General features: G+C 38.2%; 1 protein-coding gene across 1 annotated transcript; it reads right to left on the bottom strand.

Moving 5' to 3' along the window:
- Positions 1–10014: 10014 nt before the first annotated feature.
- Positions 10015–26783, bottom strand: LOC135480512 (putative methyltransferase C9orf114). Its single transcript, XM_064760359.1, has 11 exons — positions 26681–26783; positions 26365–26404; positions 24148–24279; positions 22850–22938; positions 21826–21896; positions 20246–20385; positions 13908–14038; positions 12024–12093; positions 11324–11525; positions 10476–10623; positions 10015–10187 (listed from the first exon to the last, which is right to left on the bottom strand). Exons 1-11 carry the CDS (start codon positions 26759–26761, stop codon positions 10116–10118), a joined length of 1176 nt encoding a protein of 391 aa, XP_064616429.1. The 5' UTR covers positions 26762–26783; the 3' UTR covers positions 10015–10115.
- Positions 26784–26807: the final 24 nt, after the last annotated feature.

Raw genomic sequence — 26807 nt, 5'->3', positions numbered from 1 at the left:
ACTCATCAGACTATAACTCTTTTATCACAACCTCAGACTATAAATGTTTCTTCAAACACCTCAGACTATAATTGTTTTCCTATCACACTCTCAGACTAACTGTTTTTTTAACACACTCATCAGGCTATAATTGTTTCTTCAAACACCCTCAGACTATAACAGTTTTCTTATCACACTCTCAGACTAAATGTTTTCTTATCACACTCTCAGACTGTTTTCTTATCACACTCATCAGACTATAATTGTTTTATCACAACCCTCAGACTATAACTGTTTCTTCAAACACCTCAGACTATAATTGTTTTCTTATCACACTCTCAGACTAACTGTTTTCTTATCACACTCATCAGACTAAAATTGTTTTATCACAACCCTTAGACTATAATTGTTTCTTCAAACACCCTCAGACTATAATTGTTTTTTTTATCACACTCTCAGACTAACTGTTTTCTTATCACACTCATCAGACTATAATTGTTTTATCACAACCCTTAGACTATAATTGTTTCTTCAAACACCTCAGACTATAATTGTTTTCTTGTCACACTCTCAGACTAACTGTTCTCTTATCACACTCATCAGACTATAATTGTTTTATCACAACCCTTAGACTATAATTGTTTCCTAAAACACCTCAGACTATAATTGTTTTCTTATCACACTCTCAGACTAACTGTTCTCTTATCACCCTTTTAGACAGTTTTCTTATCACTCATCAGACTATAATTGTTAGATCACAACCCTCAGACTATAACTGTTTCTTCAAACACCTCAGACTATAATTGTTTTCTTATTACACTTATCAGACTAACTGTTTTCTTATCACACTCATCAGGTTATAATTGTTTTTTAATTGTCTCATCAGACTGTTTTATCACAACCCTTAGACTATAATTGTTTCCTCAAACACCTCAGATTATAATTGTTTTCTTATCACGCTCTCAGACTAACTGTTTTCTTATCACACTCATCAGGCTATAATTGTTTCCTCAAACACCTCAGACTATAATTGTTTTCTTATCACACTCTCAGACTAACTGTTTTCTTATCCCACTCATCAGGCTATAATTGTTTTCTCAAACACCTCAGACTATAATTTGTTTTCTTATCACACTCTCAGACTAACTGTTCTCTTATCACACTCATCAGGGTATAATTGTTTCTTCAAAACACCCTCAGACTATAATAGTTTTCTTATCACACTCTCATGGGTGCCTGATGGGTGTGATAAGAAAACAGTTAGTCTGTATAATTGTTAGATCACAACCCTCAGACTATAACTGTTTTTTCAAACACCTCAGACTATAATTGGTTTCTTATCACACTTATCAGACTAACTGTTTTCTTATCACACTCATCAGGCTATAACTGTTACATCACAACCCTCAGACTATAATTGTTTCCTCAAACACCTCAGACTATACTTGTTTTCTTATAACACTCTCAGACTAACTGTTTTCTTATCACACTCATCAGACTATAACTGTTTTATCACAACCCTCAGACTATAATTGTTTCGTCAAACACCTCAGACTATAATTGTTTTATCACAACCCTTAGGCTATAATTGTTTCGTCAAACATCTCAGACTATAATTGTTTTCTTTTCACACTCTCAGACTAACTGTTCTCTTATCACACTCATCAGGCTATAATTTTTTCTTCAAAACACCGTCAGACTATAATAGTTTTCTTATCACATTCTCAGACTAAATGTTTTCTTATCACCCTCTCAGACTGTTTTCTTATCACTCATCAGACTATAACTCTTTTATCACAACCTCAGACTATAAATGTTTCTTCAAACACCTCAGACTATAATTGTTTTCCTATCACACTCTCAGACTAACTGTTTTTTTAACACACTCATCAGGCTATAATTGTTTCTTCAAACACCCTCAGACTATAACAGTTTTCTTATCACACTCTCAGACTAAATGTTTTCTTATCACACTCTCAGACTGTTTTCTTATCACACTCATCAGACTATAATTGTTTTATCACAACCCTCAGACTATAACTGTTTCTTCAAACACCTCAGACTATAATTGTTTTCTTATCACACTCTCAGACTAACTGTTTTCTTATCACACTCATCAGACTAAAATTGTTTTATCACAACCCTTAGACTATAATTGTTTCTTCAAACACCCTCAGACTATAATTGTTTTTTTTATCACACTCTCAGACTAACTGTTTTCTTATCACACTCATCAGACTATAATTGTTTTATCACAACCCTTAGACTATAATTGTTTCTTCAAACACCTCAGACTATAATTGTTTTCTTATCACACTCTCAGATTAAATGTTTTCTTATCACACTCTCAGACTGTTTTCTTATCACTCATCAGACTATAATTGTTTTATCACAACCCTCAGACTATAAATGTTTCTTCAAACACCTCAGACTATAATTGTTTTCTTATCACACTTTCAGACTAACTGTTGTCTTGTCACACTCATCAGACTACAATTGTTTTATCACAACCCTTAGACTATAATTGTTTCTTCAAACACCTCAGACTATAATTGTTTTCTTGTCACACTCTCAGACTAACTGTTCTCTTATCACACTCATCAGACTATAATTGTTTTATCACAACCCTTAGACTATAATTGTTTCCTAAAACACCTCAGACTATAATTGTTTTCTTATCACACTCTCAGACTAACTGTTCTCTTATCACCCTTTTAGACAGTTTTCTTATCACTCATCAGACTATAATTGTTAGATCACAACCCTCAGACTATAACTGTTTCTTCAAACACCTCAGACTATAATTGTTTTCTTATTACACTTATCAGACTAACTGTTTTCTTATCACAGTCATCAGGTTATAATTGTTTTTTAATTGTCTCATCAGACTGTTTTATCACAACCCTTAGACTATAATTGTTTCCTCAAACACCTCAGATTATAATTGTTTTCTTATCACGCTCTCAGACTAACTGTTTTCTTATCACACTCATCAGGCTATAATTGTTTCCTCAAACACCTCAGACTATAATTGTTTTCTTATCACACTCTCAGACTAACTGTTTTCTTATCCCACTCATCAGGCTATAATTGTTTCCTCAAACACCTCAGACTATAATTTGTTTTCTTATCACACTCTCAGACTAACTGTTCTCTTATCACACTCATCAGGGTATAATTGTTTCTTCAAAACACCCTCAGACTATAATAGTTTTCTTATCACACTCTCATGGGTGCCTGATGGGTGTGATAAGAAAACAGTTAGTCTGTATAATTGTTAGATCACAACCCTCAGACTATAACTGTTTTTTCAAACACCTCAGACTATAATTGGTTTCTTATCACACTTATCAGACTAACTGTTTTCTTATCACACTCATCAGGCTATAACTGTTACATCACAACCCTCAGACTATAATTGTTTCCTCAAACACCTCAGACTATACTTGTTTTCTTATCACACTCTCAGACTAACTGTTTTCTTATCACACTCATCAGACTATAACTGTTTTATCACAACCCTCAGACTATAATTGTTTCGTCAAACACCTCAGACTATAATTGTTTTATCACAACCCTTAGGCTATAATTGTTTCGTCAAACATCTCAGACTATAATTGTTTTCTTTTCACACTCTCAGACTAACTGTTCTCTTATCACACTCATCAGGCTATAATTTTTTCTTCAAAACACCCTCAGACTATAATAGTTTTCTTATCACATTCTCAGACTAAATGTTTTCTTATCACCCTCTCAGACTGTTTTCTTATCACTCATCAGACTATAATTGTTTTATTACAACCCTCAGACTATAAATGTTTCTTCAAACACCTCAGACTATAATTGTTTTCTTATCACACTCTCAGACTAACTGTTTTTTTAACACACTCATCAGGCTATAATTGTTTCTTCAAACACCCTCAGACTATAACAGTTTTCTTATCACACTCTCAGACTAAATGTTTTCTTATCACACTCTCAGACTGTTTTCTTATCACACTCATCAGACTATAATTGTTTTATCACAACCCTCAGACTATAACTGTTTCTTCAAACACCTCAGACTATAATTGTTTTCTTATCACACTCTCAGACTAACTGTTTTCCTATCACACTCATCAGACTAAAATTGTTTTATCACAACCCTTAGACTATAATTGTTTCTTCAAACACCCTCAGACTATAATTGTTTTTTTATCACACTCTCAGACTAACTGTTTTCTTATCACACTCATCAGACTATAATTGTTTTATCACAACCCTTAGACTATAATTGTTTCCTCAAACACCTCAGACTATAATTGTTTTATTATCACACTCTCAGACTATAAGTGTTTTATCACAACCCTCAGACTATAATTGTTTGTTCAAACACCCTCAGACTATAATAGTTTTATTATCACACTCTCAGACTAACTGTTTTCTTATCACACTCATCAGGCTATAATTGTTTTATCACAACCCTCAGACTATACTTGGTTTCTTATCCCACACCTGCCTCACATTATAACTGCTTCTGTATCACACAATTGATGGAGGCCTTGATCATTGTTATTACTTGATCATTATGGTGAGGTTTTACTGTGAGGATGAATAAGCTGATGATGTCATACATGACACTTCCCATGAGGATTTCAACTGTAATAATCCAAGCATTTAGTGAAGAACTCAGCTATTAAATAAATAAGAAATAAGAATAAATAAGAAATAAACAGATAACTTTATACATCAGTTAGCTACAGCTGAAACATATAAATTTAGTCCATTCATGTTTATAGAAAACATTTACTTACACATACATGTACTTGTACAGCTATATTTCTAATTCTCCTTTTCAAGTATAGACTAGATCTGAGTGAGGCCGACTGAAATGCATCTTTACATGTACATAACATGTAAGCCACATGTAATTCGGTTATGTTGGAGAACTTTCTATTTCCCACCATGTAGCTCGCTAGCACACATAGGTCTACTTTGGTATGTAACTGCTTCAATTAACTCAAACACTAGATAATAGCATTATGCACTCCACTTTGTGAAACCATCCAAGTATTAATTTTTAATGAATTTAAAATTAATAAGAATTAATAAAGAAGAACAATTTATTTATTTTTACTCATCGGGTTCAGTTACCCCCAAGAAAGAAGATTTTTACAACAACCTCAAATACAATATGTCTCACCACAGCAAAGGTTTAGCTCAGACAACACTCCAAAAGGTCGGAAGTATAAACATTACATGTATCTCTAACCCTGCCTCAATTAACATACATTCGGCACAAAGTAATTATAGTGGTATAATTCTAAAATAAATAAACGATAACATTTAATGAGCAAAATTCTAAAATATACGATAAAAAAAAAGAAAAAGAATAAAGACAGTAAAAGCATGTGACCTCTGATATTGGTGACCAGAGTAAACTATGATGTGGTAAGACCAACACTTTAGCTCACTGAGCCTGTGAGTGCCCTTGGCCTGTTTGTGACTAATTTACTACATTAGTATACATGTCATGTGATGATAAACAATGCCATATTATGTCACACTATGCTCCATAATATGTCACATTTCAAATGAAAAATCAATTTTTACTTCTCCCTAGTTCAACACGTACATGTACTTATGAAAAACCTCAAATGTGTTTTCCTCAGGTATCATGAAAAAAGCATGTGAGCTGGATTTGAACTGTAAACTTTCTGTTTTAAGAGCAAAAACTCACTACAGAGTAGAAACATTACATTCATGAATGCGTGTGCATGTATGAACTTACTAAAACAAAAATCATTTTTCAAAAGATAAAATTTTTTTGAAAAATGTTTATAAAGTTTCCTTTAATGACAGTATTGTTCATTAAGTTTCCTTTAATGACACAGTATTGTTCATTAAGTTTCCTTTAATGACACAGTATTGTTCATTAAGTTTCCTTCAATGGCACAGTATTATTTGAATTAAAGAAGTGGTTACACTAGCTGTTATTCCAAATATTGTTTTCAGTGCAATAAACCCTGTAGTAGTCATCTAATGTTGTGTTAGAGTAATGAAAATGTGATATTTTATGGGCGAGATGGGAATAAATACGCAGACATGGCATAGCACAGCGTACAACATACAACAACTGAACTAACCTTCAATCAAGTCTAAGTAAAAACTTGAATACGTACCTTGTGGCTGCAAATGTTTTAATTAAGTCCTCCTACTTTTTTTATTTATTTATTATTTATTTGACTGGTGTTTTACGCCGTACTCAAGAATATTTCACTTATACGAGGGCAGCCAGCATTATGGTGGGTGGAAACCTGGCAGCACCTGGAGGAAACCCACGACCATCTGCAGGTTGTTGACAGACCTTCCCACATATGGCCGGAGAGGAAGCCAGCATGAGCTGGACTTGAACTCACAGCAACCGCATTGGTGAGAGGCTCTTGGGTCATTAAGCTGCACTAACGCGCTAACCAACTGAGCCACGGAGGCCCCCTTCTACTTTTTTAAAAGCATTCATGTCAGTGGAGCTTGTTAACAATCGGCGTAATCCAGAACAACGTAGCCACATGAAAACCGAAAAACAGCAAAATCTTTCAGTTTTGCGAGGTACACAAAGGTTACACATGCCCAATTCAAGCGACTGGGTCCTACATTTGCCTCCGAACTGAGGAGTGAAGGAGCACTGATTGCATGGGTAATACTGCCACACAGAAATTTTAGGTTGTTGACGCAAGGTAAATTTCAGCACCGTTCATTTGAACCTAATTAAAATATATCAGAATTTTGTCTCTTTTGAATAGACCTTTTTTTTTCCCATGTTACTTCACCCCAACCCCACCCAACTCTTGAGGTTATCAAGGTAAAAAAATGCTATGACTTCACTTCCAGCAAAGCTAAAAAAAAACGGTGGTCATGCTGGGTTGATTTTTTGATATGTTGTAGAGAAAAGAGCAAACTGCATGTGGTGGTATGGCATCAAACCACGTGAAAGTTTAGGCATATGTATTTTTGAGGTTGAATTTAACAAATTTACGACTTAAATAGTAAGGAAAATCAGTGCGCTCGAGTAACCTACTATACACACTTGGGCTAGTCCCACATTTACATGGCTTCTAAGAAGAAGTCGGCTATGTGTAGTGGTGGTGACGCAATTCTATATATAGACTCGGCTGTGGAATATCGGATATGAAAGGTAGCGACATCACCTCACAGCAAGTTTTGGGGGGGGGGGGGGAGGGAATGGCAAGAAGAAAGAAACACTCTCACAATCAAAACAGTACGACAACTGTTACAATTTTACGCACAATATACACAACAATCATCATCTATCGAGTCTTACTTTCAATGAAATTTTCTATCTCATCTTCAGGTTCTCGTCAACACACAATTGTGACCTTTTCATCTGGCTTGTATGTATCAAGATCTTGAATTCCTAACGCGACCAGTCGACAACGTAGCTAATACTTTCTTAGTTACGCAGTGCCACTCTCTGCATCGACAAACACAATATACCGAGAGTTACATTCCGCAACTATCTAATCACTTACCCCTGCTACTGAAACCGCCACTGTCCGCACTAACAATCACCACGCATGCGTCGCTATACAAAGCTAAATGAAAGAAGCCACAAGTTTTGGCCAATCACAATGTAGCGCATTTACTTTCGGTTTGGAATTGTCAAGGGGGAGATAACTTTTCTACATACTCTACTTGGCCATAAAAAAGTGAAATTATCAGGAAATACATAGGCCAAAAGTGTTTGATATCCCAAAAAGAGAAGATATAAGAGAGTTTATATGGCTATACAATGAAAACAAAAATTTTCTACAAGCTCCTTTTCGAAAAGTATTGCACACAATGTGGTGTTCAGAATATACCTGATGATTTCCTCGTTAATGACGATTTAATGTGTAAATAACAAAGTTCAGTTTATGCAGTTTGAACTGCTACATTATGATATCCATGTATAACATTTATTTGGTTGCATTAACAGTCTTGGAATACCGTACCCTTAAAATTAACGTTTGCATCCTGTACGCTAAATACGATATACATGCAAAACATGTTTCACAGAAGCCAATACACTTCATGCGCTTCTTAGCATTTTTTCAAGCAGAAATGACTGTCCTATTAAAAAGGGGAAATCTGACTTTTTTGGCAGATATTTCAGTAGTATTAAGTTTTATGTTAAGGTGCAGTCTATATTCCCCCTAGTATATTAATAATATACTAGGGGGGAGTACAAGTTTCCATCATGTGTTCAGCTGTTCCATGGAATACTTTATACAAAACATTCAGTGTGAGCACAGCTTCAAGCATTTATATTTTTGTTGAGTATATAAAACTCAGCACTCAAATGTCGGCTTCTGAAACATGCGAGTCCATGCCGCCAATGTGCTGCCGTCACGGAAGTATCATGCTGAAGACACCAGACATGACATTACACTTACACCAGAGCGACCAGTTCTTTCTTCCTCTACCCTTTCAGAACTGAGCACCAAGCTAGGTAGGAACAGGTACCATTTCTAAAACCTTTGGTTTGACAACACTCAGGTTTGATTCCAAGTCTCATGATTCTCAGGTGGATGCGCTAACCATCAGGCCACCAAAACGATCCTCATAAAATGTCCTCCTTTTAAAATGGCACATGCGAAATTGCAGGCTGAACAGATCTTAATTTTTGCAGATGTATTTTATGAAACGTATTTGCAATGACTACTTCTTGCAAACACTACTAAGTACAAATACAGTATATATTAATAGGAGATCTATTATCGAAAAACTTAATAGAAGGCCGTCCATGATTGTCTAATTTCACTTTTGTTTCTTATGATGCTCTACTACGGTACATATCGGTGGATGACAAGTGGTCTTCAACAAGCATTAGACTGTGCCAATGGCCAAACATATGTCATCGACCCAAGTCCCTCAAGCAAGGATCTAATTTCCTGTCCAAGGCAGCATTTGAGTGAGTGAGTGAGTGCTTGGGATTTAACGTCGTACTCAACAATTTTCCTCCACCCATAAACTTGACCACCGTCATACATGTAACAATCTCGAGTGCATTGTTACACATTGATGAAATTAATAAATAAATATGTTGAGGTGACTGGTGTCAGAAGTGGGAGAGTTGTTGTTGTTGTTGTTTCAGGAGGTACAGTTAGACAAACAGTTACAGCCTGGATTACGTGTTACAATTAAGCTGAATAGCTCTAGTCCTGGTAAGTTACAAGGATTAAGTTAAGTTTGTGTAGATCGTTACATTTAACTTGTAACACCAATTTTTCAGTCATATGACGACGAAGGAATCCTTAGGGTGCATGCACGTGTAATGTGCCTCCTTGTTGCAGGACGGATTTCCACCGCTCTTTTGTTTAGTGCTGCTTCACTGAGACGACTTACCGAAGGCAAGTACGCCGCCCCGCCCGAGCCATTATACTGATATGGGTCAACCAGTCGTTGCACTATCCCCTTCATGCTGAACGCCAAGCGAGGAAGTTACAACTTTCACTTTTAAAGTCTTAGGTGTGACTCGATCAAGGATTGATCCTGGATCTACCGGTCCCGAAGCGGACGGCAGCATTTGAAGCCACACCATGTGTCCAAGCGGTTAAAAGGCAAGCACCTTTGATAAGCACTACACCAAGTCCCGCTCCGGCCATCGGGTTGAAATACGTGATACTACCCAAATTGCTTGTAGTAGCGGCCCCTCCTGTTCTCATTATTCCCAGGGTCTTGTTGTCATTAAGCAGTGGATTTCTCAAACCCTGAATGACCACAAATTTCATCCATGACTCACTTGCCCATTTTCTGCAAGTTCTATTGATTTTAGAAAGGTGTTTTGAAGTTTGCTTGCAGAATCTAATGATATTCTGCTGGAAAATTTTAAGTTTCAGCACTACGAATAATATTTTTTGTGACATTTATTTGCCTCTAAAAATGTGCCTTTGTGGGTGAAATTTTAGGTCATTTAGGGTAAGTAGTTCTTACTAGAGAAAGTGAAAGCCACAAGGGTTCACAAATTTATGAATTCTTTCTGAGAATTTCATTAAAATTTATTCATACCAATTACAATATTTCTCTAGATACAGTTGTAATGTCAGATATATGTAACAGAAAAGATGTCCAGCTCATGGCATCTGGTGTATGATTCATCAGCTTGGGGAGCTCTTCTGTGGCTGTGGTAGTTTTGGTCTCAAAGCAGACATTGTTATTAAAATGGCTTCCTGAAAGATAAACAAAAGAGAACTATTTACCAATGAAGCCACAACCAATTCTCAATTCTGTCCATGGAACTTTAAAGCAAGGTTTAAGGTGCCGGATTTTGACAGAAATTTCCAATCAGTTTTCAGGGTTGTGTTGTGGGTTGGATAATATCCAACTGGAACAATATCAATATTTCAGCACCAAAAATAACACTTTCATGACCTTTCTTTGTGTCTAAGAGTGTACTTTTTCTCAGGCGAAGATAGTAGGTATGACTGATGTATGACTAAAATCCACCCGATGCTCACCTCAGTTCGTATTGTCCCACTCCCCTGTTTAGGACAGGTGTTCAGGTAATGATGAAACAATAAACTTGGGTCCTCCACATCGAGAGCCTCATCTGCTTCTAAGCTAGCCTCTAACCCCTTCAGCCCGCCAAAGACGACCAAGCCATGGCTGAAATGAGAATTGTCAAGACATTTTAGGTTCATAGCGGCATAGATCTACAGTAGGTTATTTATTTATCTATTTAGTCCGGCTTCCTTCCCCTTTGTACATGACAGACAGTCTTGGGTTTTCCCATGGTTTTATGTATTTATTTATTCTAGCTTCATCTCCCATCCCACATGGGAAGGTCTGGCAGCAACCTGTGGATGGTCATGGGCGTCTCACAAGCTCTGCCCATTTCCCCCCGACATAATGCTGGCCGCTGTTGCATAAGTAAAATATTTTGAGCATGGTGTAAAACTCCAAACAAATAAATAAATAAATAACTTCATTCATTGAATGAGTGAATAAATAACTGTTGCCCATACTAAAGAAATTTTTATCTACATGAAGATATATACTATAGCTGTCATTTTCATGCGTGGAGGAAACTCGAGTGCCAAGAGATACACCACCGACCTTTGGCAAGGCGGTGAGAAACTATTTCACACGTGACGTACAATTATGCATATCTGGTGGAAGATAAATGGTCCTTAACAAACATTAGACTGTGAGAACAGACACATGAGCATCGCCACATATAACAGTGACAACAAGGGAACGTATCCGCCCAGGGCCAGGTACAAGCACCTTAACTCCTCAGCCACAAACTGCTCCCTTTGTCCTTTAATTCAGCTTTATTTTAACATTTTATCTTTCTTTGACTTACCTGAAGTCTGACATGACAAATTCGTCCACATTTTCACCTTTATCAGATGTCCCTATTGTCAAATCATAGCCATCTTTGTATGGACATTCTGTAAACACTGCCCCCAGACTGCGAGCCAGACGCACAGAGTACCCCCAATAGAGCCCCGCATACATGGAGGGTTCAGAAGGGGGTACTGCCTGCCCTTTCAGCAATTTTTTATCTGCAACAAATTAAATATGGTACATACCAGTAAATATATACATCTATTGCACAATGATCACAGTCGACTTCTTTCTGCCTTTCATATATCTGAGAGACATTAAGTACAGTGGTGTGTAGCGTATAGGAGTAAAAGGAGAAACCCAAAAGCATTTGAAAGACAAAAAAATATTTTGGTTATCCCCATTTATTATTTACTGTAATTCTTCAACCTTTTTGCATGTTTGCAAGGTGTTTATTTAAGCATATTCTGAGGGCAGATTAGACAGATAAAATTATGTTTTGTTGTAAAGCCCTGAAATTGGCCAATCCAATCTTCAAAATCAATGAAAAAGGTGTATAAATAGCATTGAAAGTTGCTCTTCTGTATGTGAAAAAGTTGAGGAATTGCTCTCACAACAAATGCCATCACTACACAATTTAAAGACAAAAATGGGTGTTACATGTACAAGTTAAATGTAACGATCTACACAAACTTAACTTACTCCTTGTAACTTACTAGGACTAGAGCTATTCAGCTTAACTGTAACACGTAATCCAGGCTGTAACTGTTTGTCTAACTGTACCTCCTGAAACAACAACAACAACAACTCTCCCACTTCTGACACAAGTCACCTCAACATATTTATTTATTAATTTCATCAATGTGTAACAATGCACTCGAGATTGTTACATGTATGACGGTGGTCAAGTTTATGGGTGGAGGAAACCAGACTGCCGAAGTAAACCACCAACCTTTGTCATGTGCATGACACACTTTACCACTTCAAGCCACAGCGCCGTACGTGGGAAGGTCTTCCAGGAACCTGCGGATGGTCGTGGGTTTCCACCCACCATAATGCTGGCCGCTGTTGTATAAGTGAAATATTCTTGAGTATAGCGTAAAACACCAATCAAAAAAAAAAAAAAAAAATCAAGCCACAGCTGAAACAGCAGAAGCTGGACTCAAACACACAACCACACTGGTCAAGACACTGATAATCGTAGTGAGCCAGTGGTTTAAGATGTTAGCCAGCAAAAACACATGTTAATAACAATACAGTCAAACGTGCGATGACCCCCACATGTATGCATAGCATCAGGGAAGACCTGGATTTTCAAACCTGACTGAATTTGCACTTTTATATCAACTATTTCTACCCGGTAAATTAGATGAATCTCTTTATTACAAAGCACCATCAAGATGACAACTCTAGTCAAGGCTGTTATTCAGACCAGTTGTAACAAGGACGATTTCTTTCTTAACTTGTTTGTTGTTTTACACAGTACTCAAGAATATTTCACATATACGACGGCTGCCAACATTAGGGTGGGAGGAAACTAGACAGAGCCCTGCAGAAACCCACGACCATACCACACACGGCCAGAGAGGAAGCCAGCATGACCTGGACTTGAACTCAGGACCTTCTGCAGACTTGACATGAAGGAGAAAACGTAACAATTAATGCAAACTTCATATGGAGAGCTGTAAAAAGTTAACCATGACCATAGATTTTTCTGTAAGGCCAAAAGGATATTTGAGAATAATTTCTGTTTGGTTGGTATTTGGAACCACCTCTTAGTATACGCATAATGGAAGTATGACATAATTATGCATAAGTATGCACAAAATGAGGATGCAATGCATGCCAAATGAATTTTATCCGAATGCCATTTTGCTGTTTATACCCACACGTATTAAATCTGAATCTTTCCACTTTTGCGGTCAGAGTTTTTCTTTTTTTAAGCAGACGGAAAAAAGAGAAAAGCTCAGCTCCCAGAAAAAGATGGGCTGACAGCTTTTCTTGTTTCAAGTAAATGAAAAAAAAAAGATAAAAAAATCCTTGAAAAAGATCTTGGGCCTCGAGATAATAAACCAATCGGATTACGTTTTGCTTCATGCTTTTGTTGAAACACTCATGCATGTGACACTATCAATGGATGATTATCTCGGGGCACAGGTATTGCAATTTTGATGAATGCAAGAATCAAACTGTAATCCGATTGGCTTATTATCTCTGGGCCTCAGATCTTCTTTTCGGAATTTTCGCTTTTTTTTTTTGCTTAAAAAAGAAAAACTTCCACCCGATATCGTTTTCTGTGAGGTTTTCTTTTTTGGGGGCCTGCTTGAAAAAAGGAAAAGACAGCAAAGGTGGAAAAAAAAAACAAAAAACGCACAGTTCAAAAAAAAAGGAAAACTGCCATGTCCCTTTTACAGCTGCGCACGCAAATACATATGACTGATATTCTCCTTTAACACATTTTGCCCTGAGGAAAGATCTATATCTACCATTAGTTTGTATAAATCTACGTGTTGTCACACACATTCGCATACAAATACTTATCTGACTGTTCTCTAATGCTGTATTCAGCATATAAACAAGACCCATCACCACGGTCTTACCTTCAACAAACCCACATTTACATAGGAGCCTTTACCAGGTTTGCAAGGCTTGTCCAGCACAACCCCTTCCCTGTACTCACAGGTGTCACTCGCTTTCATGTGGTGAGGCGTGTCTAAAGGATTCAATACACCTGCAAAGGTAAACAACACAACAGCTTAAAGGTGGAGAAATTAACGTTAAAGTTATGTGAATGTCAGATGAAAGAGTGTGAAAAGTTAGTCGTACATTTAGTCTTTAAGAATTTTTGATACTCCGCTAAATTACTTCAGTAAACACTGTTCTTTAACTATGCAATACTACTTTTATTCCGGACTATACAAGACAAATTTCACCACGATATCAACACGTGCTCGCTTGAGCTATCGTCTGACTCTCCTGCTTCCGGAGGTATATAACAGTCTCGCTTCACAGGAAGTAGTATGACGTAGTATAAACAAAGTGTCCGACAATGAAACTGGACAGGATTCACAATTTCCCCTCTTTCAGTTATAAAATAAAGATAATTTTGAACAAACTGTTTGTTTTTTTTTTCTAATTTAGCCAAACAAAATTAGTAATAAGATAACAGATATTGTTCTTTGGACAGCTTATAAATTCCAGACTCCGCTGCTGATTGCCTGTAACAAAACATTTCCAGAAGCACCTCTCTTAGTAAGGCAATTTGCAAGCTGCTGCTTTGTAGTAGACCACAAAATCTTGGAGATACGCTTTTCAGCCACCAGTTCCCGAACATAACTCACTTCCAAGCGCAACCGTTTCTCTGCAACATGTTTCATTGAACGAATTGCATCAAGCAACGAATGACAATCTGTTACACAAACAATGGGTATCGACTGAGCTCCAATTTTTCCTCCAGTAATCTCGGCATAGAGATTAGCCAAAAATAAACAATTGTCAATGCCTTCTGTCAGAGCAAGCGTTTCAGCAGCCAAGGTGCTCCTTACAACACGCCTTATCCGTTTTGACTGCCAATGAATTGGTGAAAATTTTCCTTCAGCCCCCATTAGCACAATGAGGTGACCACCTTGAGTTGCTCCATCTGAAAGGTTTCCTAAGGAGGAATCGCTGAATACCACAAGCTGTTGTAGCTCTGTATTGCCTAAATGCTGAAATTTTAGAACAACACGTTCAGCTTGCATTTTCCTGATGACTTTGTTAAGTTCAACAACATTTTGCACTGTTGCATTTTTTACCCCTGCAGTCAATGTTGACGAGTCAAACATCAAATCTGGCCTGCTTTGGCGAGCTAACCAGAGTATTTGGCCCACTTTGGAACGGTAGATGTTGGTTTCTTCTTCTGACAAAGGTGAATCAATTTGTTGTCTTCTGGCCCAAGTAAGAATCATTGGATGTATGGTTTTGGCATACTCTTCCTGGTGCAGGTAGAGTTCCCCAGGACGGAACTGTAAGAGCTCCATCCCCAGGTATCGAAATGAAGAGCTTTGTTCCCTGCCCACACACAATTCTGACCGTATAGCAGGCACTACCGTTTGCATGAAATCCGAGTTGCCTCCTAGAATAAAGTCATCCACATGGCAGGCCAATACACCTTTCACACCACCAATATTGTCTGGCCAAAAAAACACAGCTGGGTCGACAGTGGACATCTGACCACCGCACTCCTTCATAACCTGCTTCACACGTGTATACCAGTACAAAGAGGCATCAGCCAGGCCATACACACATTTTTTTAGCTTCCAAACAGTTCCACTGGCATTTGCTTCCAATGGCGGTTGTACATACACTTCTCTAGAAAGAGGAGACCCTTGTAAGAATGCTGTCTTGATATCCATGGAAAACGGCTGCCACTTATTTTGAGCAAACATTGCTATTATCAAGCGCAGCGACTCTGAAGAACACGTTGGTGAATCTTTTGGCAGGTCTTTGTCAAGTTCCTCAAAACCTCTTGCCACAAGGCGTGCTTTCGGCTGTATCCCTTCCGCTTTTTCTTTCAGAGTACATATCCACTTTGTCGACACACAACGCTGTCCCTCATCTTTCACTTCCACATACACTTCATTTCTTTTCCAACTTTGCAGCTCCTCCAGCTTAGCTTTATCAAAAGAAACATCCTCAATGTTAAACACATTATCATGAGAAGAACCACTTAAACTTTCAACATTTCGAACTTCAAGAATATCCACTTTGCTCAAATTCACAGATCCTTGTTTACCGGCTTTGTCGCCTGGCTCAGAGAATTGAACGTTGTACCAGTGCACATATTTACCAGTGACCTTCCCTGCCCTACTAAGGATTTGTGCTGTATGAGAAATTCCATTCTGCATGAATTTTACCTCCTGGCCAATCTTAATATTGCTGAGCAGAGTCTGTTGTTGACGCAAAGCATATTTGTCACTGCCTGCTTCTGGACCATAATCATCATCAGAGGTTTCATAGTTATCTTCCAAAATATTTTTCGAATTTTTGTCCACACTGACAGAACCTTGTTCAGACTGAAACCCCTTTAATTCAAGATCCTCTTCAATCTCTGCTTGACGTGTAATTTTTTGTAGTCTTGAGTGATGAACACGAATACATGTACCTCCATGTCGCACAAATGTCACAGCACCGTCCTGACCAATCACAACCCCTGGTCCTTTCCATTCAGGGCTGTCTATGCGCTTGTAGTAAACCATATCCCCAGTGTAAAATTTCTCTGTGGATGAGGGCGCCTTTTTCCGCAGTGCTCGACGAATTTTTTCAGAACATTCCGATTCAGCATACGCTTTACGTGCAGCGCAGTGATATGTTTTCCCACAACAGAGCTCATTGAAGTACCCTCCAATGCTGGAGGCATGTCACTTACAACAGACGGCAGATTGGGGCTTTTACCGAAAACTAGCTGATGTGGACTAAAACCTTGTTCATTATGCATGGGGTTTTTCGCCATCAAGGCCCAGCTAAGTCCTGTTTCCCAGTCAATGTTGTTATCCGCTCTAATTTTCAATAATGTGCTTGTAAGCGTTTGGTTATGTCGTTCAACTACGCCATTACTCCATGGAGAGTATGCTGCTGTAGTGAGAACCTGAATGTTGAAATTTTCTGCCATGTCTCTGAATTCAGAATTGTTGAATTCCCCACCATTATCTGTGAAAACTTTTTCAGGAGCCCCATGTATGCCTATCCAGTGTTGAATAAATCTTGCTGTGATTTCTGAAGCTTGTTTTGTTTTAACAATACATCCTGCACTAAATCTTGTAAAGAGATCAATGATGTGCAAGTACCAAACACCTGGTTGTAATTCATGAAGATCCATGGCTACTGTTTCATTAAATGAGGTGGCCAGAGGCAGGCTAACAGCTGGTTTGGGCCTGGGTTTTTTGTGTTTTTTACAAATGTCACAGTTTTCTACCAATTCCTGTAAGTTTCCCGAAAAAACATTAACATTCTGTCCAGCACCTTTTAATAAACAGGACATCCGATGAGTTGATGCGTGGCCAAATTGCTTGTGTATTTTGGCTAATGTTTTTTGTTGTTCTTGTTTACACATTTTTGAGATATCCAAAACAGACAACACTTCATCCAGACTGTTCAACTCATCATCTTCCACACATTTTTGGTCTAGAATATCAATACAATAATGCCCACTTGAAGTGAAGTTAAGTGTGACAGGTTCATTAAACATTATAGCTTTGTCATTTTTGCTCCAGCTTTTTTCAGAGAAGCCTTGCTCAAAAGAAGAGGAATATTAGCATCTACAACTTCAGTTTTTATACTACAGCATGTCCGAGCAATCTTTGCTGGAATAGTTACACATTTTGTTGACTGCACTACATTTCCATCCCCAAACTTAAACTTTTTCACACTGTTTTCAGTTTGTATAATTTTCTGCTGATTTTCAAGTTTTGATATATAATCCTCAAGCCATGTAGCACCACACACTGTTCTTGTACATGCGGTATCAATTACAGCAGCTGAGCTTGCTTCAGCCATAAAAACTTCAACCTCACATTCCTGTCCGGTCTCTTTAGCAAAAAGTGTATTGTTACAACTTTCTGTGTCTTCTGGTTGAATCTCCGTTATATTAACATTTCCCTGTATTCTATGAGGGCAGTCTTTGGCCCAGTGGTAAGTACTTTGACAGATTGCACACCGAGAACGCTTTCCAAATCTGTTCAAGGGGTTAGTTCCTTTTAATGGTTCTTGGGTCCTTATGTCTTGAGTGGAGTTAAATGCTTGTTTATTTTGCTTGGGGGTTCTCTGTGTGTGAAAAGCACTCTCAGTTTTAACTTGAATTCCTTCAAAACGGGTGTCTGAATTTGAGCCATTACCAAAAATTCGTTTTAAGGACCCTTTCATTGCATCAAATGTTAAGTCTGTAGCAGCTCTAAGCGCAAGTTGTCGTTCTTGGTGAGACAGGTTTGCACTGTCTAACAGCTTGAAGGCGAGAACTGCATCTGGCAAAGTCATTTCAAACTTTCTGGCTTTATTGTAACATTGTTCAAATCCAATTATGTATTCTGTCATTGACTGATCGGTAGATTTTCGGTAAGTGTCAAATTTGGAGTAGGCTTCGTATGATGCGTCTTTAATCTCTTTCTGAAATACAGTTTTTAATTATGTCAACAAAATGTCCATACCACCTCTTGAGGCTAATTCGTCAGCAGGCAGTTCCATAGCTGTTTCTCGGGCCCTTCCTGATAAAGATAGTGAAAGTGCCAGGGCTTGTTTTTCGGCTGGTAAATCTGTTACCCGACGCCATATTTCTACTTCGTTTGTCCACGTCTCGAAGGCTGTCTGGTCGTCAAACCGTGGAGGCTGTTTGTAATTAGTTGCCATTTCACGCTGTACTGCTACCAGTGATACTCCGCTAAATTACTTCAATAAACACTGTTCTTTAACTATGCAATACTACTTTTATTCCGGACTATACAAGACAAATTTCACCACGATATCAACACGTGCTCGCTTGAGCTATCGTCTGACTCTCCTGCTTCCGGAGGTATATAACAGTCTCGCTTCACAGGAAGTAGTATGACGTAGTATAAACAAAGTGTCCGACAATGAAACTGGACAGGATTCACATTTTGTCTCTTTGACACCCCAAAAAAAGAAGACATTTTAAAAACTGTAAAAGCCATTTTTACGCCCCAAGAAGAAAGGTGAGCTTTTTGCACTTCTAAATGTTAGGCAACATCATGTATCTTTTAATTCATGTTTTCTTTAATGTTTCCCTCAAACTCACCTGCACATTCTTAATGTTCCCCTCAAACTCATCTGCACATTCTTAATGTTTCCCCCAAACTCACCTGCATATACTTAATGTTTCCCTCAAACTCATCTGCACATACTTAATGTTTCCCTCAAACTCACCTGCACATTCTTAATGTTTCCATCAAACTCACCTGCACATTCTTATTATTTCCCTCAAACTCACCTGGACATTCTTTATGTTTCCATCCAACTCACCTGCACATTCTTATTGTTTCCATCCAACTCACCTGCACATTCTTAATGTTTCCATCCAACTCACCTGCACATTAATTATGTTTCCATCCAACTCACCTACACATTCTTTATGTCTCCATCAAACTCACCTGCACATTATTATTGTTTCTATTCAACTCACCTGCACATTCTTATTGTTTCCATCCAACTCACCTGCACATTCTTATTGTTTCCATCCAACTCACCTGCACATTCATTATGTTTCCATCCAACTCACCTGCACATTCTTATTGTTTCCATCCAACTCACCTGCACATTCTTATTGTTTCCATCCAACTCACCTGCACATTCTTATTGTTTCCATCCAACTCACCTGCACATTCTTATTGTATCCATCCAACTCACCTGCACATTATTATTGTTTTCATCCAGCTCACCTGCACATTCTTTATGTTTCCATCCAGGTCACCTGCACATTCTTAATGTTTCCATTAAACTCACCTGCACATTCTTATTGTTTCCATCCAGCTCACCTGCACATTCTTTATGTTTCCATCCAACTCACCTGCACATTCTTATTGCTTCCATCCAACTCACCTGCACATTCTTTATGTTTCCATCCAGCTCACCTGCACATTCTTTATGTTTCCATCCAACTCACCTGCACATTCTTTATGATTCCATCCAGCTCACCTTCACATTCTTATTGTTTCCATCCAACTCACCTGCACATTCTTTATGTTTCCATCCAACTCACCTGCACATTCTTTATGTTTCCATCCAGCTCACCTGCACATTCTTATTGTTTCCACCCAACTCACCTGCACATTCTTTATGTTTCCATCCAACTCACCTGCACATTCTTTATGTTTCCATCCATCTCACCTGCACATTCTTATTGTTTCCATCCAACTCACCTGCACATACTCAATGTTTCCATCAAACTCACCTGCATACTGTAAGTCTTTGTGTTGTGGGAAGAGACACTTTCTCAGATACTGTGGGCATTCCAAGTACTGTAAAATCCTGGCAATCTGTACATTGGCATTGCCCTTTTTGCCCACCCCGTGAAATTCTCCCTCAGTGCTCCTGGGTAAATTTTAACATATGGTATGACTATCTAATTTCTCATCAATTTCAAATCGTATTGTTTGCAAAGAAGAGCTGGTATGAATGATGTTATTCTTCATAAACATGTGCACTTGCTATTACAAAGACTGTATACAATACCTATGCCTAACTTCTCTGAGATCCTTCAACTGCAGAACTACAGACTTCAACTGCAGAACTACAAGTACAGACTTCAACTTGAACTGACACGGCACAAATTCAACTGAACTATATTTATTTATTTCATTGGTGTTTTACGCTGCACTCAAGAATATTTCACTTATATGACAGCGGACAGCATTATTGTGGGAAGAAACTGGGGAAACCCACAACAACCCGCAGGTTTCTGGCAGACCTTCCCATGTACAGCCAACTATAGACATGAACTACAAAACTATAGACTTCAGCTGCAGAAATTTAGACTTCAGCTGCAGAACTACATATACAGACTTCAACTGCAGAACTACAGAACTCATAGACATCAATTGAAGAACTATAGACGTTAACTTCAAAACCATAGATTTCACCTGCAGAACTATATGCTTCAAATGCTGAACCTTAGATTTCAACTGCAGAACTACATGTACAGACATCAATCGCAGAATTATAGACTCTAACTACAGAACTGTAGGCTTCAACTGCAGAGCTACATGTACAGATATCAACTGCAGATCAACAGACTTTAAGTGCAGAACTATAAACTTCAACTACAAAACTAAAGATTTCAACTACAGAACTACAGACTTCAACCTGGGAAATTAAAGATTTAAACTAAAGAAACAACAGATTTCAACAAAGGAACTATAGACTTCAACCTGCAAAACTACAGATTTTAACTGCAGAACTATAGATTTCAACTGCAGAACTAAAGGCTTCAGCTACAGAACTACAGACTTCTATTACAGAATTTTACACTTCAGCTAGAGAACTAGACTTTTATTACAGAACAATACACTTCAGCTACAGAACTACAGACTTCTATTACAGGGCTATACACGTCAAGTAAAGGACTACAGAATCCAGCTAGAGAACTACAGACTTCAAATAAAGAACTTTACACCACAACCAAAGAGCTATAGACACTGATACACCAAAAAACAAGCAATGTTTTAAATTGAAGGTTTTCTAGTACAAAAAATTTGTCTAATGGTCACAACTGGAACAGTACACTATTAAACTACTGACTTTAACTATTAAAATGACAGTATGTTCATTACAACCAGAGAACTATACACTAAAATTATAATTAGAGGATTCCTCTTTAGTGGTAAAACTATATTTATATTGAAGAAAATGTTCAACTGACCTACTTGGACTAATGATGAATACCGGTTTTCACTTACCGGTATATCATAGATAGATACAGAAATATAGTTCAACATTACCAGGTAAACACTTTTCAGGGCCATCAAAACCTACCTGTTTATGCTGCCCGTCTCATCAAAAATAATAATTTCGTCCACGTTGAAAACAGCAGCAGCCCTTGCTATCTACAAATAAATTAATACATAAACAAATGGGAAAAAAAAATGAAAAAAAAAAAAACCACTGTAACCGCTACATGTAAAACTGCTTACATCCCCCTAATTTTTAGTAATACCTCACAGGTCATACATAATTTACAAGTGTTGTTTTACATTAATATTTCACTTATACAATGGCGGCTAGCATTATGGTGGGAGGAACCTGGACAGAGCCCGGGAAAATTCACGACCATCCACAGGTTGCTGTCAGACCTTCCCACGTACCACATAAAAGTTCTAGAATGAAAGTGTGCAATGCCAGGCTGTATGGACTACCAAAACAGACTAATCCTCACGGAATGTACAGCCCCCAATTTAAACTACGTGTTTAGAGAGGTGATGAATTGATCGATGTCCCCATGTGACATGACCTCATTGTTTTACATCATGGCAGGGTCAATCTGGTAGTTTTATCACAGGGATGGTAACAATGTACATGAAGAAAACTACTGTAATGCTTCAACCTTTTCGCATGGTTGCAAGGTGTTTATTCAAGCAACTTCTGAGGGCATTTTTCTGTAGAGACTGATAAAATTATACTTTTTGTGAGGCCATGCAATTGGTCATTCCAACCAATGTAGTTTTGTCTCCAAAATCAAATTAAAAACATGTATTAATTGCATTGAAAATTGATCTTTCACATGCGAAAAGATTTAGGAATTCGGATAATGTTCTTGGGTGGGTATAGGTGTCTAACATTACTAAAAAATGATGACATTCTGCCATAACTTTGGGGCGACGTCATTTTGCCTAGGAATGTCACTGTTGTTGTTGTAAAGATGTACACTGAAACAGCGTGTTGTGTTGGAATTGTCCACTGTGCGATGTGAGTTCCCAGGTTGTGTCCCCCTACATTCATACCTCCATGACGCATCAGAAGATTTCAAAAGCTCTTTACTGACTAAAGTGAATGAGATTACCTGTCCAGCCAGGTAAGTTCTGAGTTCCGGTGACTGTGCATTATCGAGGATAGAGCCAGGTAAGGCTATGGACAGACTGTAACTTCTACCTGAAATCAACGTGAACAATTATATAATTCAATATTTTTTTTGAGAATTTTTCAATTTAGTTGACAACAATCAGGATTTTGGGTAGAGGGTATTGGACAGGTTTTACAAAAGACCCTTCCTTGAGTCCCTCATGCATACACACATTCACAACACTCATGATGGCAGGGCAAGAAGAGGCCCTTTAATAATTTTACAACATACTATATTGCAACTGGGCACCAGAGGTACCAGCAATCTAGATTCAGGTAAGTCTGTAACTTCCACCTGCAGAAAGTACACATAATTACAGTATCTGACCTAAAATATTCTCCATGATTAAGCTACCCATTACTAAGGTACCCATTTTGCCCATGATCTTAGCTACCCGTTTTGCTCATGACTAAACTATCCATTTTGCCCATCACTAAGCTACCCATTTTGCCCATAACTTAGCTACCCATTTTGCCCATCACTAAGCTACCCATTTTGCACATGACTTAGCTACCCATTTTGCCCATGACTAGGCTACCCATTTTGCCCATGACTAAGCTACCCATTCTGTCCAATTCTGACATTTCTATTGACCTTAGAATGTTTTTTTTTGACATTTGTTCGGAAGGTAGAATGATTATGATGTACTACTGAAAACAGTAACATTTTAAGACCTCCTCATTTCCTCTAAAAATACACTCCCACACAAATTTCTGGTGACAGTACATTTATCCCACTACAGACAAAATAGTCCAGTTTCATTTCACAGCAACTGTCACCATGATGGCATGCATATTTCTGAATCCTGCTTCTAATGCCATATGCCTCTGTTTGGCTTGTACCGATGATTAGCCGAAAGACCGGCCTCCTGAGTTGAAATGATGGGTTTTCTGAGGGATATATTCCTAACACAGTTACTCAGCAAACAGGATACAAGAATATATGAACGTTATCAAGCTTATATATTTCTGCATCCTTTGACCTCGTTACTGTATAACTAAAATTACTGAGTACAGAGCATGGTTATAAAAATGTGATTTTGTCCACAAAATGGTTGAGAGCACAAGTTGGCATATCCTTAATAAACTACTGGTACCTGGTGAGGGGGTGTTTTTTCCCCCACTTCATAACATGCAATTTTCAGTTGAGTTCTTCATAATTTATGAAGTTAAATTTATCACAGTTACTTTTTCACAACTGACTCGCTCATTATACACGTACAACAACATCTGACTCACCAAAAACTTTTTTCAACCTTTCCTTCTCCTCTTCTTGCTCTTTCTTGGAAGATTCTTCAACTTCCTGTTGCTTTGCTCTCTCCAACTTCCTCAGCAACTTTTGCTCTTTCCATTTTCGCTTCTCTTCTCTCTCTGCAAAAAACCAGTAATTAATATACATGATATGTGGGTAGGCTTGGAAATGGCCACAAAAAGAGAGATTTGTTTATTTATTTAATTGGTATTTTTACGCGGTATTCAATAATATTTCAGTTGTACCACAGTGGCTAGCATTATGGTGGGAGGAAACTGGACTGAGCTCATGGGAAACCAATTACCAACGTGTTGTACTTAACGATTTTTCTGTCATATGACAACGAAGAGTCATTTAAGCATGTGTACATATATTGTGTCTTCTTGTGGCAGGGTGAGTCTGTGCTGCCAAAGTGCTGCTGCCACTTAAGTGTCATGCCGATGGCACCAGACATGAAACCCCACCCAGTCACACAATACTGACACCCAGCCAATCAATCCTGTTTCCTTGCTCTAGCCTCTCAGTGCCGAGCACTAATTAAGTGAGGCAAATACCATTTTCAAAGTCTTCGATATGATCCGACCCAGGCTTGATCCTGGGGTCTCCTAACCAGCTAGGTCACCAAAGTGGTCAGCAAGTTGTTATAGATGCACAATATCTATCCTAAATTTGGTCACACCTAGACAAATATAATAAACAGTTAATGTTCAGACATAGCTCAACACACCTGCTCAGCTCAGCCAAGAGTACAGACAAGCATATACTGAGTCTGAACACTGGATTTTATCATTAGTAATCGCACATGATTAAACAGACACCTTGTGAATTGCTCGAATTCCAAACATGGCAGATGCTGGTTCGCCTTGCTCGATTCAAAAGTTTACATGGCTAGATTACTGTTAAAAGATGGTTTACCTATTCTGGCTGTGACATAACTACACTTTGGATGACTCAGGGAATCAACGCATACCAAATGTGAGGTAGGGTTTGAACTATTTTAGTGAAATTGTCCGTGTGGAAGTCTGTGTGACTGGTGCTGTGTGCTACATCAAGCCTAGCACACATAAATAACATTTATTTATTTGACTGATGTTTTACGCCATACTCAAGAATATTACATTTATATGAAAGCAACCCAGGGAAAAACGACAACCATCCGCAGGTTGTTGGCGGTAGACCTTTCCATGTATGTCCAGACAGGGAGCCACCATAAGCTGGAACTCACAGCGACCATATTTGCGAGCCTTTTCTGGGTCTTTGCACCAAGGTAGAGCGCTAACCACCTTGGCCACAGAGGCCCAGACAACAATTGTTGTGAACCACACACAAGCAACATTTGGTGCCCATTTTTGAAGATTCCAGCAGCAAAGGGCAGTCACGTAATATGTTCAAGATCGTGTGACCGCACAAACATGGCATTCCATAGACGCTGATTGGTTTATTGAGACAACACTGATCTCGCAAATCCCAGATTGCTGGCACAAGCAAAATCTGGTGCCCAGGTCATCTGTTTCTGGATATTACATATTATACAAGCTTAATCTTTGGATTAAGTTTCCTAGGGTAAGGAATTCTTGTTGCGTTACCTGCACACAAGTAAATTTCGAGGATTTTTATTGTCTGGATGATCCCATTTTCAACAATAAATGTTGTCCGTGTGCGCTGGGATTTATATGTAATATCCCAATTACCAGAGATGAAGTCGCACACTTACTAGCCAAACCTAACATCAGGGAAATCTCATATTGTCACATATTTTCCTTCTTCTTTAAATCTACACCAGTATTTACTACAATACCCTTCTTGTCAAGTCAGGTGTGTTGACTGTTGATTCCCTAGGACGGGTTGGAAGATGGAGGTCATGTGACCACCCTATCATGTCGGAAACAAAATGGTCGCCCAATGTTGAAGCACTGGGGAAAGATTACTGTTTGCCACATTGCTAGCAACCAGGAAGACATAATTGTACAAAATAACAGCACACAAGCTCTGCAGAAATACTCAGACTATCTGGAAAGCTGAAAATTATACAAATTCAACGCATACAAGATCGCTGACAGCGATTCAAAAATAGCTAGTTTCCTATGCAATAAAATTGGGAGGGCCGTTTTCTCCATCCACGCCGTTTGTTACTAAGGAGATCATGTGGTCTCTAGCTTCTGATCTACCTTACAGAATGTTGCAGAATAAACTATTAAACTTACTTTTTTGCTTCAACTTTTTCCAGTCGATGTGGCTTAACTTCTGAAATAACATCAAGGACAATAAATAGGATTCACTCAATCCATCCACAATTCTAATATATACATCCTTCCAGCACTTAATACACAGGAAATTTAATAAACATATGGTCAGGCTTGAAATATATAACAGAAAAAGCATGTTTACGAAAACTGGACATAACATGATGTAAACAAGGTTAAGTTTGGCTTTGTTTGAATCACGCTGATGTCAAAATCCACATAACATACATGTAAATCTTCCAACAAATGAAACGGAGAGCAATTCACAATGACATACAGCTAGAGTGTCCTCAGATTTGGTTAGTTTTTGTCTTTTTGGCGAAATGTGATCGTCTTCCTCTGAAGACAAGCCCGACATACTAGCGCTGTTGTTGGTAAGCTTGGCGTGGTGTCGTGTGCAAGAC

The sequence above is a fragment of the Liolophura sinensis genome, chromosome 13 (genome assembly GCF_032854445.1).
Source record: "Liolophura sinensis isolate JHLJ2023 chromosome 13, CUHK_Ljap_v2, whole genome shotgun sequence".
In the NCBI taxonomy this organism is placed as follows: domain Eukaryota; kingdom Metazoa; phylum Mollusca; class Polyplacophora; order Chitonida; family Chitonidae; genus Liolophura; species Liolophura sinensis.
The sequence above is the reverse complement of the archived record's forward strand: the minus strand, read 5'-3'. Positions and strand labels throughout refer to the sequence as shown.